A 17721-nucleotide genomic window follows, 5' to 3' on the forward strand; every position below is an offset into this window, starting at 1 on the left:
CTCTTCTACCTCTCCTCTTGGAACCCTGACAAGCAGAAGTGATGACAAGGAGAGAGCCAATTGTTACTTCTTCCCCGGAAAGCATATTCTGGGGTAAGTAGGGAGAGTCCCATCCCCTTTATGCGGACCACTCCCGGTCAACTTTTGGCTCCGCCCCCCATCACAGTAACCCTGATATCAGACTTAAGCTCCACAGTTGTGTTCACATGAGTGTGGCTGTTTGTTTCGATGTGCCCTGCAATTGGCTGGCAACAAGTTCAGGGTGTACCCCGCCTCCTGCCCGTTGACAGCTAGGATAGGCTCGAGCACTCCTGCGACTCTTGTGAGCATGAGCGGCTAAGAAAAGGGATGGATGGAAAGATGGGGCCAATAGTTGCACCTCACAACAATGCCTTTTGAGGACAGTTGTGAAAGCCAATCCAGACTGAGCTTGACTAAAACTACAGCTGAGTCTTAGGGAATAAAATGGTAATTTCAGCCAATATTTTTGATTGCGATTCTTTCCATCATCACGATCAATAAAACAACTATCAAATTAACTTAAACCCCACTACGTATGAATATGACAAAACTGCACACCTTGAGGCAGTCGCTTAGGTCGGTGTCGTAGTAGCGCTCCTGGTGGGCGTTGGCAGCCGCTAGTGTGAGCAGGTAGTCGTTCCGGCCGTGGGTGGCTTTGGAGTTGCACTCGCTTCGCTTGGCTTTCAGCTGGAATGCAGGAATTTTGTCAGAAAATGTCGAGTCTGCCTCTCGTGTGCTACGCAAATAGGTCATCGAACCTTGACTGTTGCCCTCTGCAGACTAGATCTGGACTGGAAGAGACTTAGTTTGGACCTGGACAGACGAAAAAGATTTGACAAAACACATTTGATTTTCTTAAAAATGAGACATTCTCCAGATTATACATTTAAGAGTACATCTTTAACAGGATCAGGCCATCAAACAGTGGACTCAGATTAATTTATGAGCCACAGTCAGCTGGGGTGGCCAGAGAGTCATTACAGTTTATTAGCTAGTTTTCCATGTGTAGTATCATAATGCTGAACTCGAAGTAGGTTTGGTCCCACTGGTGCCTCGCTAGCACGCTAACCACAAATATTAAAGTTGAGAAAATACATACTTTCAAGGGTTTGTTTCCAATCATACTAGTAGTTATTGTTTCAGGCCGTACTATACTTCCTTTCTGCGTCACTTTTGATAGAAACAATAACTAGCAATAAAAGTGTACTGTATTTTAATCAATAGTGGTTTGGAGGGTGTTTATTCACTGAACTGCAGATGAGGGAATCATTCTTTTGAATAACATGAAACAACGTTAGCTTAGTATTTCAATTGTCAAGTAAAAGAGTGTAAAATGAAAATAAAACGGACAGCTAGGGAGAAAAGCTACAAACCTGCCGTGAGGCCGAATGGGCTGAGCTAACAATGCAAACAATATTGTGGAGTGACCATCTGTAAAGTCTGCTCCAGGGATTCTCAACTACTCGTGCTGTTGGAAACTGAATTTGTATTCACAAAAAAAACAAACATGGTATCTTTCTTCATCTACCGATGCCAGTAACATGCAGAGACAGCCAGAACAATTAAACACTTTCACGAGCTAACAGAATATACAACTTAACTGAATTAGAATGATCACCATCATCAATTTATGTGCTGTTGTTTTGACTGGCAAATGATTTGGCCCTTACTTGGCTTCCAGCTCGGCCTTCTCCCGCACTGCTTGGGCCATTGTCTCTGCCTCCTGGTACTTCTTCCTGCTCTTCGTCAGGTCCTTGACCGACTCCTGCAGCTCAGCCTGGATGCTCGTCAGCCGTTCGATACACTGGCCGACACAAAAGATGGTCGGGTTTCTTTTACAGACACAGACAAACTCATTCGAAACAACATTAAACATGACCTTGGTTGCCATAATATGTAATGATGACAGATATTCTGATAACAGGAAGGGTTCCCAGGTCAAGATCGTGCTTAAGATAGTGTAGTGGCACAATAACATACAGTAAAGGTATAGACAATATCTAATATCGGTATATAACTATAGCACAATTGGAAAAAATGAAAATAATGACTGTTCTCCTCAAATCCTGTAGATTGTGGTACTGTGCATTGCAAACATTAAAAATCCCTTAAATACACAACAGCTACATTTGCTGGATTTCATTTTTTTTTTAAACAAGGAAACACATCATCCAGCCCATGCCCTGTTCTAGCAGTTGGATTTAGGCTATGACCTGTGACCCCGCAGAGATGTGAGCATCAGCACCCAGAGAAACCACTTCAACAACAGCTTTTTTTTCCCCAGGCACTGTCAGGCTTGTGGCACAGGACACACAGGGAAAATAACACACACATACACGCACACACACAAAGTGAGATATTCAACAATGAACCCCCGTAGTTGATCAATTTATGTGCCACTACCTCAAAAGTACATATGGGCAATCTCTCACCTCCTCTAGTCAGAGCAACTTGTGTACTTACTCTACTTTGTAAAACTAAGCCGTGCTCTGCAGACAGACCACAGTGATTCCAACGTGATATAATCAATGCATTTCTGAGTGTATTGAAAATTGCGGGTAGAGAGATTGGAAATTAAACAAAAACAACATTTTAGATGGGTTATCATGTATACTAAAGAGTAGCATATGGCTATATTAACACTGCAGGTCCAAGTGTCCAATTCTGACTCAATGTCCGTGTACGTTTGTATATTTCTAGCCACAAACTGATATTTCTGTGCTCATCCTGAGGAAACACATAAACAACGCAAATACGCAGACCACATTTAAGTGACTCCACAAACAGTGACAACACAGAAGCGCACAAGACTTGAGTACATCACCAGTCAGTGTATTTCACTGTTACACTCGAAATGACAGGTTGGATCTCATCTGTGCGTGCGCCGCTTGGATTGGCAGATTTGCTGATACATATCAGATTTCTATTCATATTTAAAAGAGGCCTGATTTCAATCCCAAGATATATGATTCCATATTGTGTATTTTCCTATTAATGCATTGCACATATCCCAGTTGTGCCACTTGAGAACAAAAAAAATATTTGTATTCCAACCACGTGGTGTAAATCCAGTCTAATAAAGGGTTAAGTGTCTCAGTGACAGTGACCTTTTATCAAGACTACGGAGCGGTGGTCCTCGAGGTGGGACAGACGGCTGACCTAAATGTCGCTTGTGTGGGCGTCCAAACGCTCGCGCTTGTGTAACGCAAGTGACAGAAACCCGAGCCGGAGATTGTGAGTGTCTGATCCCTCGGCGTTACCTTGCGCAGCTGCTGCTCCTTTTGCAGCCGGGCCGTTTTTGCCGGCTCAGCGACCTGCACTTTGTAGTTGTCGCAGGCGCTGATCCTGGACTGAGTGACCTGGACAGTACCCTCCAGATAAGCCCTCCATACGCAATACATGTTCCTGGGCCAAACACACACACACACACACACACACACACACACGTGCAGTGTTGTTTTACACAGCTGAAGCAACAATGGAACTGTTCTTGCACACCCAGGGAGGAAGTTTGCGGCCCAAATGGAGCAACAGAGGGAAAGTAGAGTTTCATGAAGTGCAAGAGTAGACACCTGATCTGCATTGTGCACCCGCAGAGGAAAGCAATATAGCATGGGTGCTCAATTAAAAGTTAAAGAGGCTCACTTTAGGGAAACGTATTCGAACCTGGATAAATTCATACAAAATATATTTAACATAAAAATGCTTTTGAGCACAACCAAAAAAGTTAGCTACAAAGCATTGCTGTGGACAAGTTAAAACACAAATATTGTAACTCCTGCAGAAATGAACTATCTCAAAATGTGTCAACCATAAATACCCCTAAATTTGGCACGTACTGAAAGTCCCAGAACAATTATGCGTGTAAAAAGACGCCGTAAGTTTTCCAAAAGCAACTAGTAAACCAATATGTCTTCGTGAAAATTATCTAATAAGTCTGGGTTTGTATAGAGCTCATGCACCTACGTCATAAAATCACGTGACTTTTGTTTACCTCGCCATATTGCCGGTCAAGCTAAGCATTGTTCAATGATAAGTCGGTTGGAGACGACACGGAAATATGTTTTGTAGCACGGCGCTCAGAGTCTTGTCCATGTACCGTCAGAAATTTCAAAGGTGAAAATAAACGACGGTACATGGACGAATTAGATAAACTCGGCATAGAGGACCCGTATTTAATGCCGAAATCGATGTTTTCGCTGGTAAGAAATTGGACTGTTAATTCGCTTCCGCTTGTCTTGGACAACTGGATATACACATGGATCTGGTGAGTAAGTCGTCGAGATTTACACGGAAAACTTTGAAATCGCATAAAAGTCTGGACGCAGACGAATATTTTGTTGCTGCATCTGTTCTCATCAGGAATAAATCCCACGTAGTGACGGTTTTGACGCCTCGTGAATGCGGAAGTGTGTTCGGCCACACAATAACCATTGATCTTTTCCGGTAGTATTCAATACAAATGCCAATATTTAAATAAACTGCCTGGTTTTACACAAACTTTCATTCATTAACTATGACTGTGGGGGGGGACCAAGAGGATGGAGTCGTCTCCACAAACCGTACATGGAAGCGATCGGGGCCACACTTAACCCCCATAAACCTCTGCGACAGAAAGTTTTTTTTAACACGCTGTTCTCAAATGATGCAACTTGGCATTTAAAATACTTTTTGTTAATTTGAGATTGAGAAGAATAATTCCAACCTGAAATGAAGCGATCGCTACACAGGCGTGAGTGTATTTTGGTCGGGCACCATCCATCCCGTTTAATTGCCGAAATTCACCGATCTTTTCCGGTAATTTCAGGTGTTATTCCATTAGAATAATCTCTTTGAATATCTGTCTTGTCTGTTGTGACAACCAACAGCACGACAGGTCTCGGACATTGGAAATATTTTCCTCCCGTTCAATGTCGAGCAGCTCTGTTTGACCGGCAATATGGCGCCGTGAAAATGGTGACGTCACGTGCACGAGCTCTATAGAAAGTTTCTTGGTATGGATCCAGAAGACCGTCATCATTTTTTTTCCCATCTCTCACCTGTGATCTGCATCTTCTGACAAGCTGTCGGGCCATTCTCTCTTTAGGTACTGATTCGCCAACTTTTGCAGGGCCTGGAGGAGACAAGGTTTAGGGGGCATGTTTACCTTGAACACCAAATTGCATAAATAACCACAGACGAGAACTCTTTCACCTATTGGAGAAGGAATTACATTGCTTGGAGCTCTGTAGATACACTGCGTTAAAATGCTGCACCTCTGCCAACAATGAGGTTAACCATACCAGAAATAGAGGAACAGAGTAAACATTCCAAGAAATGCAAAGCAAAGACGTATAAATGAGGTCCAAGCCGTGTATCAATGGTATGACCATCACATAAATTCGCATCGCTTCTGGGTTTTTAACCGACTTGAATCTCTGCAGAATGTCGGGGAAGCGGTCCCGAGGTGACAGAGCCGCCTCTGAACCCGATGGTCCGTGGCGGTCCCGGTGCCAAGGCCGGGGGAGCCGCGACAAACCGGCTCATTGTGGGGAGGACGAGCGACTGAACTGGGCTAGCGGACATTTCTGAATGGAAGCGGGCGGAGGAGGAAGAGCTCAAACAGAGGAGGTCATTTTCATCGCTGGCTGTGATGGGAATAGCAATACACAGTTGGCTTGGAAAAGCTTGCAGGTGTAAGATACCAATCCTCAAATAAGAGTGCCCAGTTTAGTATAGCACAAGTACAGCTTTCATACTTCCAAAAAAATAAATAAATGAATAACAGATCCTCACTTTTAGGCAATGGGTTAAAATAATCACAATGACTGGGATCTTTCCATTTTGAGATTCTTTTAAAAACAAACAACTTGGCTAATTCACATCCCCTTTTGCAGTAGCGCTTGCTACGCTTCATTTCTGCACATTGTTCTTCTCTCTAGAGAGGTCAGGCGCATCCCCAGTGCGGAGGCTGACAGAATGAGTCAAGTCCAAGGAACGAGGCAAAATATAGCGACATGCCACATCTTCATGAATTTGCTGTCCGCTCAAACAACACCTAGCCAAGAGCTTGATTTATTTACATATACGTGTAGCAAAATGACATAACGAGAGCTCGCTCACTCTGACATATCCGACAATTTCCTATAAAATTCAATCTTTTAACAAGATATTAAGCACAACAATATAAAAAAAAGTGAACCGAAATTCCAAACTAAAAGAGGATAACTACAGATTGCGTTCTGTAGAGTGCATTCTTGCATATCCCCTACACTTCTATGAACATTTAAACCTGTAATAGGAAATGAAAAGCTGAGCGGAACAGAAAGGCAGCTGAAGCTCAAAGCTAAACTTTTTCATGTACATACTGTATTTGTGGCGTAAAACTGATTCACATAGCTTTGCACACTTCCATATTCCAATACAATAATATTTAAAGTTATTTAGGTACATTGAGCAGACTAATGGAACAGACGGGCAGCTGAGGCTCAGAGCTAAGCCTCTATAAATATCAAACTGATAAGCTTCCTTAGTCTTCTTGAGAAATATGGAGCCTGTCAAGAAGTGAAGGGAACCCAGAAAAAAAAATCACCAGTGAAACTAAAGCGCTACCCTTGTCGGTCTTTCAAAACTTGATTTATTTATTGCTTTTCTGATTTGTTCTTCAATCATTTTTGGGGGCAAACTGCTTGAGCCTGCAGCAGAGGCTCCGAGCTCGGAAAAAAAAAAAAAATCATCTTTACCTTCAACCCTAACAATATTAAGTCAACATGAATGCAGCCAAAGACATACCAGTACAATCCCTCGGCTGAAAATGACCAAAACAGTGGAAATTATGAAATATCGAGGCACTAACTATGGCACCTTTGGGAGCCTCACTCCATGGACCTTTCCGACCTGTCAATCACTCCTATAATAATAGCCAATCAGATAGCCGCATTGTCTTAACCCCTGGCTTGACACGCCCCTCTCGCAGCATTGTCCCACAAACAATGCCGGTTGTCAGTAGTGTGCGTTTTGAAAAGTTAATGTTATAAACAAAATGGTCATCAAATGCGCTTGGGGGAACAAGCAATTGCCCGGTAGGTTCATTTTCCAAAGCCCAAAACACAGTTGACAAAGTGTCTACGATGGATTAAGAAGAGCGCATGTACAACTAAATGTGGACAATATCAACAAACACTAGGCCGTATGTTTGAAGGTAAGTGAGGGAGAAGTATCTTCTCTGAGTTTGATTGAATTATTATCAATGTTTTATATGTTGCAGGAGAGCAACTTTCACTTTGTTAGCGTATCACTGACCTGCTGGATGAAGTGTGTAATGTTTTATGCCGCAGAGTCGGGTTAGCAATACGTAACTGCGCGATGTCATGCAAGAAAAATGTCTATTTGCCTATTTGTATCACATCAGACTTTTAAGACACAGCACTGGGTTCCATTACGAGCCAAATCAAATGAATGCACCCACTCACTTATAAAGACTACAATATTACTCGTGATCTATCCAAGTAAAAAGTACTCACCCTACTTTACATGCGCAGTACGATTCCACTACCTGTTGGATTTCAATATGAAGTTTCTGAGGTGTCAAACTTTTTTGCATCGATCGCCAACATTTCGCTGTAACTCTGACATTGCATCCTGCTCTGTCCAAAATCGCACTATAAGGCGTACCTAAAAGCCTTTAATTTTCTCAAAAGCTGACGATGCGCCTTATAATCTGGTGCGACTTATATATGGATCAATTCTGAGCCTTTAGCGCAGCTTCATCTAATAGATGCCTAACATAACCCCAGCCTCTACTGTAGCGTCTATTCTATGTGCCTTATAACACGGTGCACCTTATATATGAAAAAAAAAACTCTTGAAAGTAGGCCACTCATTGAAGGTGCGCCTTATAATGCGGTGCGCCTTATAGTGCGAAAAATACAGTACATATCCTTGCGTGAAATTGTTGAGACCTCTCTGTAGAACTGTCTTCGACAAGTCTGACGCATTTGGCAAAAAAACATACCCGAATATTATCTGGAATATGCGATAGAGAATCAATTTCAAACATGTTTTGTTCAATCGCCATTTTGGAAGCTTGTGAGACATGGCTAAGGGGCGGAGATTAAAATCGCCATTGGAAAGGTCCATTGGCTGTACACCAGTCTGCATTGCAAGTACAATACGTAAAATATAGCAAGCCATCCATCCAATTTCTATAACACTCCATTCAAAGGCAATCCAAGTTGTTGCAGTTACTACACAACGGAGTACAAAGTCTTTTAAAAATCCTCACCGTGCACGGACATCTTGGTGAAAACAAGACCGTTTTTGCGTAACGCCGCAGACGGCTGAGCAAACAAGGCACCAGGTGGAGGAAGTGGCCAGGACAAATGGGCAAACAGACATTTCGGGGTTGCTAGCTCGACCGCAGTCATGGCCCCTCTAGTCACAGCGGTGCGGGACATTCCTCACGGGGATGTAACGCCACAACACCGCCGATGCGATTTTTTTTTTTTTTTTTTTTAGAGGTCCGATTGACATCCTTCAGGAAGCTGTGGCTACAAATAACATGTCGGGAAACAAGTTGTTTCTTCCTTACCACACGCAAGAACAATTAAAACCACCACGCTATCACAACACCTAAATATAATAAGGAGATCAGAAGAGACAATAAAGAATTATGACGTGAAAGACCATTTCCTTACCTGGGCGTAGTCCCGCTCAACAGATGCCCTCTTTTGGCTAAAAGTTCTGCAAGAAAAAAAAGTGAATTATAAAACCACAAATATATATATATATATTATTTTGTCCTGTCATATAACAACATCTGTCATTTGTCCCCACGAGTCATGACACCATGAACTGTGATGTGGAACAGAATGGAGCTATCCAAAGAACCATCCTGACTTGGGAACAAGGAAACAATGGTATTTTTTATTTAAAAAAAGAAAAAAGCCTTCACTTACAAGGCTCCTGTCTTAGGTAACATTCAGAAACACTTGGGTAACATCGGCGCAGCGCCTCGGAGGACTCGTTCCGAGATCGGCAGTGAAATAGAAACGTTGCGCGTGTGACGTTGTGTGTTGATTATGGGAGCACAGTGCACAGAATATAACTAAAACTGTTAAATGCAATTTTTTTGTCATCGTGTGTCTTAGCAGACAAAAAAAAAATCCTTGTGTTTACCAGGCCATAGTGTCATTCCACACATTTTAAAAATGTAGTATACTCGATCCCAAGTCCTGCCTCTTCCTGCTACTGCAATAATTCATAACTCCATAAACAAAGCAACAAATGAGAAACAGCTTGTGTTCCTCCACATCTGAGCTAATTTACAAGCCGAGGAACAAAGCTGCAGGGACGCCCCCTGTGTAATTTATAGGTATACTTCAAGGCGAGAGGTCAGCACCCCATGGAGGAAAAAAAAAAAAAAAGCAGAGCGGAGCAAAAATCATCACGAGGCAAGTAAACATGTCCGGACTTGACCGCCACGCCTCCAAACGATCTGCCGTGACTTCCCGGGAGCTTCCTCCCCGCTCTAGACGCCTCAGTGACGACGGGAACATCTGGCGCCTCAGCCGGGGTGCAGCCTCCCAGCTGTTGGGAAGCTTCAGAGCCGCGCCACCGACCACAGACAGGAAGTGGCGATCGGTCGGGCTGTCAAATCGACAGCGGCGCGAAAAACACGACGTCCCAACCAATACTGTCTGGTTGTGCTCCACCATTTGCTTAAAATGTCTCTATTACATGCGAGCTTGTGCAAAATAAAACACATATACATATATATATATATATATATATATATATATATATATTTTTTTTTTTTTTTTTTTTTTAAAGCACCAAATCCACGACCGGACACAAAACCGCTAACCTCAGATCCTCCAGAAGGTCACACTCGGCCTGGTGTTTGACGTGCAGTCTGCTCAGCTGCTCGCCATGAGCGTGTTTCAGCTCCTGGGTGACCCGGACCTGCAAAAGAAGACGAAGAAGAAGAAGTAAATGGAAGAACTGTCTTTCAACACTTTTACTGACAAAAGGGCCAGAATCCAATTTATCGATTCGATAAACATAGAACATAATAACATCACGGCTGAGAAAACCGCACCAACGGGGTTAAAAACTACTATTACTACCAAAGACTTCATCTCCTAAACTTGACAAAAACGTGGAAAATTTGGGAATGCCATTTCATAAGCAGACAATAAAGATTGACAATGTATAAAAATGCATTTGTGCAGAAGTACATCGGAAATCAACCATATTTACATTTGTTGGATTTTAAAGTGAAAGTTCCCCCAGCAGTATGCGAAAGTGATACATTTCCACTGAGAGACAAGCTTTGTACATTGGGGTGGAGCTACTTTTAGCCTGGGTTGTTATAGTAAGCTATTGACGAGTGCATGTCCTTGGGCAATTACAGCTTTTTTTTTTTAATTCAAACAACTGTAAGACATTTATCGTTCATGGTAATGTGTAAAATGAATGATTGAAATTATATTAAACCTCTTTGGGATCATCCTTCCAACCATAACGTTAACCAATACAAAACCTGTATTGGTGCGTTCCTAGTAAATGCAGATTAAACGTGGGCAACATACATCAAACTACCCTTTAAAAATGGTCTCTTCCATTTATGCTTGCATACTTCTAGACACTCGTAAATCGAGCAGAGGTGGGGGCTGTGGGGGGGCCTTAATGCAATACGTATGTGATCAAGTCCACTCTTGCATTTGTCTCAGATAAAAACAAACTGCAACGGATAAAAATATTCCTTTTTTTGGGTTTGTTTTTCGTATGCAACTTTCCGCCAGTTTTGGTGCAGGAGATGAATGAATTTAAGACATGTTAAATTGAATTTGCGGAGAGGGAAAAAAAAAAATCAAGAAAATACATAAAAAGTGCTGTAGCGACATTTAATATCCTTAATTAATGCGTTGTTGTGGGTTGTAACAGACATTCAAGCCCACTATCGTTTTTCTTTTTTTTTGTCATCGACGTCAAGTGGGGGAAACATGAACCAAACAACCATAAAAATCTTGTCGTATTTAAGCTTGCACACCTCCAGACAGTCGTAAAATGAGCAGGATTTCATGCGACATGTGTACTGGAATCGAGTTTGGTCCACTCTTGCATTCGACTAAGAGAGAAGTGAAAACTACGCCAGACTGAAGTATCACAAACACTTTGAAAAAAAACAACAATCACAGAAATAATCTTTCGCTTCGATGTCGCGACCGTCCGCTAGTTTTAGTGCGGGTGACCAGAATGAAGAGAAGTGATATTTACTTGTACTTAAATACACTTTAATAAATCCCTTGCGCGCCGATCTACCACGTTAATCGTGAAAATATGAATTATGGGAGGATCCCCCCCCCCCAAAAAAAAAAAATGTTGCAAGTGAGAATGCCATTTAATTCAAATGGGAAACCAGCCGAGGGCACGTTAGGCTTACATGTTCAAATCGTGGAACATTTAAATAAGTTTTCTTCACCCTTTTTTTTTGGGCGGGGGCAATGAAATGTATGGTTTAAGTAAATCAAAAACGATAACATGAAGAAAATGTTAAAGCAAAAGTGCTCTTTTCCCGTTGTGGTCTGGCATCCATTAAATATGCACCACTTCGTCGAGCAAACGTTAGCTTCGGAGGCTACACACAAACTATGGGGGGGGGGACTCACCTTTCTCGGTGGGGGTTGCATCCTTCGTTCTGGACATAAAAACGACGCGAAAAACTCCAAAAGTTGATCACGGCGGGGTGGAGGGGAAAATTAAAAAAAAAAAAAGTTTGTCCGACTGTTTCGGCGACTGGGGTGCCGGGAGGGGGTGGACTAAAAAAGACGATGGTGTCGGGCGGCCATGGCGAGTCCGGTAAAACTGTGATTCCGATCCCAGTTGATGAAAACTGCTATTTGCGACCCCACCGAACAAACAGAGCAGAACAGAAAGCGCCAAGTGTCTATGCCGTAGCAAACTGCTTCCGTCTTTCGCTTCAAAAATAAAATCCAAACAGCTTGCGTGTTTTGTGTCAAAATAAAATATAATATAATGTACCGTATATTTGAAATTACTCCAAAAAAGCATCAGCGCGTAGTTTAATAAAATACTGTATATTTTTTTTATATTTTTTTGATTTCAAACACAAAGAAAATCAAATAACTTATATTGGACTTTATTGGAAACATGAATCATTAATCATTAATGTTGACTCTGTGGAAACACGTAGTCCACAGTTCGTTCGTAGTCACTTCCTGAAGAATTTTAACAAGAAACAAATTCCGGTAGTGTTTTTTTTTTTTTTTTTTAACCAGTCTGCTATTGAAGGAATTTTAACATACCGAAAGACGTCATAGTATGCACGCTGATCTTTTGCGGACGCGCAAAAAAAAAAAAAAAAAAATGCAAGAACTTTAGAAAAAAAGTCATTGGCTGCCCTCTTCCAGCAGTCCAGAACATTGCAAACACTCGAGGCAGACACTTTCACCCCTTTTCATTTTTTGGGCCTTAAGGAGGTAATACTGGGCAATAACTAAATAATAAATTAGCACACCAGTAGATTCATCACAAGTTTTTTTTAATCACCAACACACGTCGTAGTCACATTCCATATGTCAGGTAAAGTCATCTTTATTAATTTTAAACGTGCCTTTGTTATCTAAACACAAGATGATTTGATACATTTTCACAGAAGCACTTTGAAATGTTGTAATGTAACATGCTATGTGTTTGCCATGGTCGCCGATAATGCACGAGGATCTAATGTTGTTGTGGTTTTTAAGTGGGGGTGGGGGGCAAGTGCGATTTCGTTTATATGCCATGACAATAAAACAAAAACTCGAAACTTGATCATTTGGAAACAGGACGTGATAGGGTTGGGGTTAGGGTCAATGGCCCTATGTTGTTATTTTCAGATTTATTTTTGTTTTATCAATATCAGATTAATCAGTTTATCAGGGAGTGTTCGATTAATTTATCACTCGTGCACTTTGAAGTATTGTTTTTTAGTATTTTTTTTTAAATGAGACCATTTGAAAATTTGAATTAGTGCAAACAAGAATTAATAACATATATTACAGTTATAATTTATTTATTAAAATATATTTTTATATTATTTTTATTTACGATAGTTTTTTTTTCATCAGAAATGTATGCGATTATCAAAGAAGGCTTATTTACAAAACCTTTTAACTCGGCAACTTTTCAGCAGTTGCACCTTTTCAGCGGTAGGTGGCGGCAAAATTAAAAAATGGAAGCCTGTGAAGGCTTCGCGATTGCAAAACCACTTTTATATTTTTAAAATAAAGAATAGCTAATAATATAAGGCCGAATGCACAGGGGCTATATAATTTTTATTTTGGAGTGCTAATAATCCAATTCACTTTTTCTTACCCTTTTGTGTGGGGGCGATGTGGACTGCCAACCAGTAAAATCGTTTTTTTAATTTTTTTAAATGTAGTTAATTCCCATTGTTTCATTATTTAGAATGAATTCAATTACGACTAATCAATTATTTATTTAACATATTTAAAAAAACGTTTAATGAAATCGTCAGCTAACACATTTGATACATTAGTTGATCTTTGATTTATCTTTTTTTTTTTGATAATGTGGCGTTGCGTCTTTAAAACAAACCATACAAGTTGTCAAAAAGTGGAAATAGAGTAGAGACATGCTGTATACAGTATGTGCAGTATGTATGCGTCAATGTATCCAAGCTGTCACGGAGCATTCATTTATATTCAGTATATTTAATTTTGATTTGCATATTTAATGCAAATAAATTGTACGAAAACGTTAAGAACATATATTTACTCAAGCAGTCTGTTTTCTCCCGTACAACTAAAGAAAGCCCGTGTACCATTAATAGTACAGTATATCATTATTTGACAAGGTTGGATATGTTCATTATATTTGCATGAACACATGTTAAATGTGATGGAAAAAACGTGGCCAAAGATGTGTTTATTTGATAAGTTGATAAGAACCAAAATTTTGAGTTCCCATACCGGGAGTCGAACCCGGGCCGCCTGGGTGAAAACCAGGAATCCTAACCGCTAGACCATATGGGACATGCGCACGGCAGTACCATGGGTAGAATCTGAACCTTTTTTCTGTCAATCACGGCACGCGTCCCATTTACTGATACTTCAGGACATAGATTACTCTTCACCTACCACTTCCTTTGCCCGAGGTGTACCACAAGGTTCCATTTTAGACCCAATTTTATTCCCTGTTATTGTCTCTTTATATGTTGCACCTTGGCCTAGTCATTTAACTGCTATGCAGACAACACAGGACCACAAGACTCTCGAAGCCGCGCTTTTGTTATTGATTAAATTTTTTACATCATTGGATGACAGAATTTCCTACAATTTAATAATTCCAAATCGGATGCCGCAGACATCATCAGATCTAAGATTGAGTCTTTCTCTGAGAACATAATTTACACAGCCAGAGAGAGTGATTTTTATTCAGATCGCACCCTCACAACCCACATTAATAACGTCATCCAGTCAAGTTTCTTTCACCTAAGCATCATTACACAGGATAAAATCAATAATTGCTCAAACTGACCTTCTAAGTCTGATTCATATTGGTTAAATTACTGCAGCTCACTCATTTGTGGCACCATTTTAAGATCACTCTCGTGCCTCCAGTTGATTTAGAATGCAGCCGCGAGACCTCTCACTTATTCAAATACCGGTAGGTGGTACCACATCATTCCAAATTTAACATCCCTTCATTGACTTCCAGTCAGTTTTTGAATTAATTCAAGATTAATTAAGATTTTACGGATGACTTTCAAATCACAGATGGGCCTGGCTGTATAAACTTTTTATATTTAATGTATGGACAGGTGTGTTTTTATTTTCTGCGGCACGGGTATCAAACTTAAGGCCCGGGGGCCAGATCCGGCCCGCCACATGATTATATGTGGCCCGCGAAGGCAAATCATTTGTCAACTTTCTTGATTCTTGTGAAAATCTGTCCAAAAATTTAAAGTTGTCATATAGAGCTCGTGCACCTACATCATCAAATCACCTCACTGGCTGGAAGTAGTCAAAAAAAAACATTCTTCAATGCTAAGTCGGTTGGAGATGGCATGAAAATATGTCTCTATAGCACGACGCCCAGAGTTATGTCAGATCAACCCGCTTCCGCTTGTCTTGGACAACTGGATCTACACATGGATCTGGTGAGTAAATCGCCGAGATTTACACAAAAGAGTTTGAAAGGGCATAAAAGTCTGGACGCGTACAAATACTTTGTTGCTGGATTTGTTCTCAATCAAGAATAAATCCCACATAGTGATGGGGCCACTCAGATTTTTTCAATACAAATACCAATATTTGAATAAATGACCCCTGGTTTTACACAAACTTGCATTCATTAACTATGATTGGAAAAAAAAAAAGACAGGGTTAGTGTTAGGGTGTAGGTCGTACACAGAAGCGTGTCGCGGCCATACGTTAAACTTCGGTAAACCTCTCCGTGACGGATGTTCTTTTTTTTTTAAAGCATGCATTGTTCTAAAATGAGTCCAACCCATATTTAAAAAAAAGAAAATAAACCGCTGAGATAGGCTTCAGCCCCCGTACACGGAAGCATGTTGCGGCCACACGTTAACCGACATAAAAATCACTGTGACCGGCGGTTTGTTTTCTTTTTTTAAATACGCATTGGAGTCATTTGAGAATATTGCATATTTAAAAAAGGGGAGAGGTTTACCGAAGTTTAACAAGTGGCCGCAACACGCTTCCCTGTTCGTTGGCCTTTTTTATTTTTTTTAAAGGCATTGTTCTCAAATGAGCCAACTTGGCATTATAAGTACTTTTTGGGAATTTGAGATTGAGAGGAATAATTCCCGCCTGAAGTGAAGTGATCGCTACACAGGCGTGTGTGGATTTTGGTTGCGCACCATCCATCACATTTAATTGCCGAAATCCATCGATCTTTTCTGGTCTTTTGACCGGGAATATGGCACCGTGAAAATGGTGGCGTCACGTGCACGAGCTCAATATCGTAAATGACAACTTAGCGATATAGTAATTTTTGCGTGACCAAACATGAACAGAGCCCTTGATATCTGATTCCAAAAGGAGTTCCTAACTTTTGCATGTAAATAGGATGAGGCGATGAATATGAGGAGAATTTCATGGCCATAATGGCCCTCTGAGGTAAATCATAACTGCAAAGTGGCCCGCGACAAAAAATGAGTTTGACACTCCTGTTCGTCGGCTTGGCGCCCCGGTTTAATTGGACTGGGCCAAAGTACTTCCTCTTGGTTGTTATCACTTCGATAGTATTTAAATTGCACCGATATCACATTGGGCATATCTGGATGTGCATGTGAGGACATCAAAATTGCGTAATATGGAGAAGGTGATTTTTTTTTTTTTTTTTGCCTTTTGATTTTGATGGCACAGGTTTGCCAGAATTCTCTTCAGATTGGAGGAAGAGCATGTGTACAATTTTGAGTGGCAGAAGGAATTTGGTAATCATCCTGAAAAATTAAATCTGGAAAACTCATTCTTGGCATTCTCTTTGTGTGACTTCCCGGCGCTCAAGTGGCGTTCCGACAAACGTCCCTTAACCAAAGTCAATCATTAACACGCAGTCACACACTATCGGCTGGCCTTTTGTGTCAGTCTGCACGTGGGTGTGTGTACGGGAGGCCTGCGCACCTGTGTTAGTGGCCGTGTGTGTTGATCTGTATCTGTGATTTTGTGTGCATAATTTTATGTGGGTCCGTCTCGGCGAGTGTTTGTCTGAACGCAGCATAACGTATGCAAACACGTTCCTCTTCTAGGTGTGCTTTCCTGTTAGCTTGTTTATCTCGTCCACAGGTACAAAATTCAGACAGTTGGTCCAAATATTTTAGCAATTATTAACACTCTGAAGCACACTATTGTTAATCCATCCATTTTCTTAGACGCTTATCCTCACAAGGGTCGCTGGGAGTGCTGGAGCCTATCTCAACTGTCAACGGGCAGGAGGCGGGGTTCACCTTGAACGGGTTGCCAGCCAATCGCAGGGCACATGGAGACAGACAACGGCCGGACTTACAATAACACCTAGGGGCAATTTAAAGTGTCCGATTAATGTTGTATGTTTTGGGGATGTGGGAGGAAACCGGAGTGCCCGGAGGAAACCCACGTAGGCACGGGGAGAACATGCAAAGTGTGGGTCCAGGATCGAACCCGGGACCTCAGAACTGTGAGCCCAACGCTTTACCAGCTGAGTTACCTACATTTCTTTCTTATAAATTATAGCCTTTTTCTCTTGTGATTAATTTTATTCATAAAATTACATTTCTTCTCATAAAAATACACATTTGTCTCAAGATGATCTATTTTCCTCATAAAATTACTGGTTTAATTCATGTACCATTACAGCAGAAAATTCAATAGAATTTCCTGTAAATTTCATTTTGTGCCTTTTTTCTATTTTATGCCACCTTTACTCATGCAGTTACATAATATTTTCGCCCCAAATTATTTTGCTCATAATTTAAAAAAAATCACATTTTCTCAATTAAAATTCTATTCAGAAAATTTGTCATAAAATTGAATGTTTTTCATAATATTTGATTTTTTTGTCAAATCTCTTTTTTTAATGTGAAATCACATATTATTACCTTGTAAATCATATTTTTTATTCTTTTTTTAAATCACATGCCTTTCTCTGATAATGTTCAAATTTTACTCAACGTTTTCTCAGACCGTCACA

The 17721-nt window shown here is 40.8% G+C and overlaps 1 protein-coding gene and 1 non-coding gene across 2 annotated transcripts in view; both read right to left on the reverse strand.

Annotated features, from left to right (window-relative positions):
* The window catches only part of LOC133491579 (F-BAR and double SH3 domains protein 2-like), a 25847-nt gene extending 13873 nt beyond the window's left edge, over positions 1-11974 (reverse strand). Inside the window, exons 1-8 of the mRNA XM_061802871.1 lie at positions 11673-11974; positions 9866-9963; positions 8697-8742; positions 5061-5134; positions 3282-3426; positions 1692-1825; positions 780-834; positions 580-708 (exon numbers count right to left, since the gene is read on the reverse strand). Of these exons, the coding sequence (XP_061658855.1) occupies positions 580-708; positions 780-834; positions 1692-1825; positions 3282-3426; positions 5061-5134; positions 8697-8742; positions 9866-9963; positions 11673-11693 (702 nt within the window). The 5' untranslated portion in view covers positions 11694-11974. The remainder of the gene's footprint in view (positions 1-579; positions 709-779; positions 835-1691; positions 1826-3281; positions 3427-5060; positions 5135-8696; positions 8743-9865; positions 9964-11672) is intronic.
* A 2014-nt stretch (positions 11975-13988) lies between these two features.
* trnae-uuc (transfer RNA glutamic acid (anticodon UUC)) lies at positions 13989-14060 on the reverse strand. Its single transcript has one exon. It is a non-coding gene; the product is annotated as a tRNA-Glu (tRNA).
* Between the last annotated feature and the right edge of the window lie 3661 nt (positions 14061-17721).

This window comes from Syngnathoides biaculeatus, chromosome 18 (genome assembly GCF_019802595.1).
Source record: "Syngnathoides biaculeatus isolate LvHL_M chromosome 18, ASM1980259v1, whole genome shotgun sequence".
NCBI classification, from domain to species: Eukaryota; Metazoa; Chordata; class Actinopteri; order Syngnathiformes; family Syngnathidae; genus Syngnathoides; species Syngnathoides biaculeatus.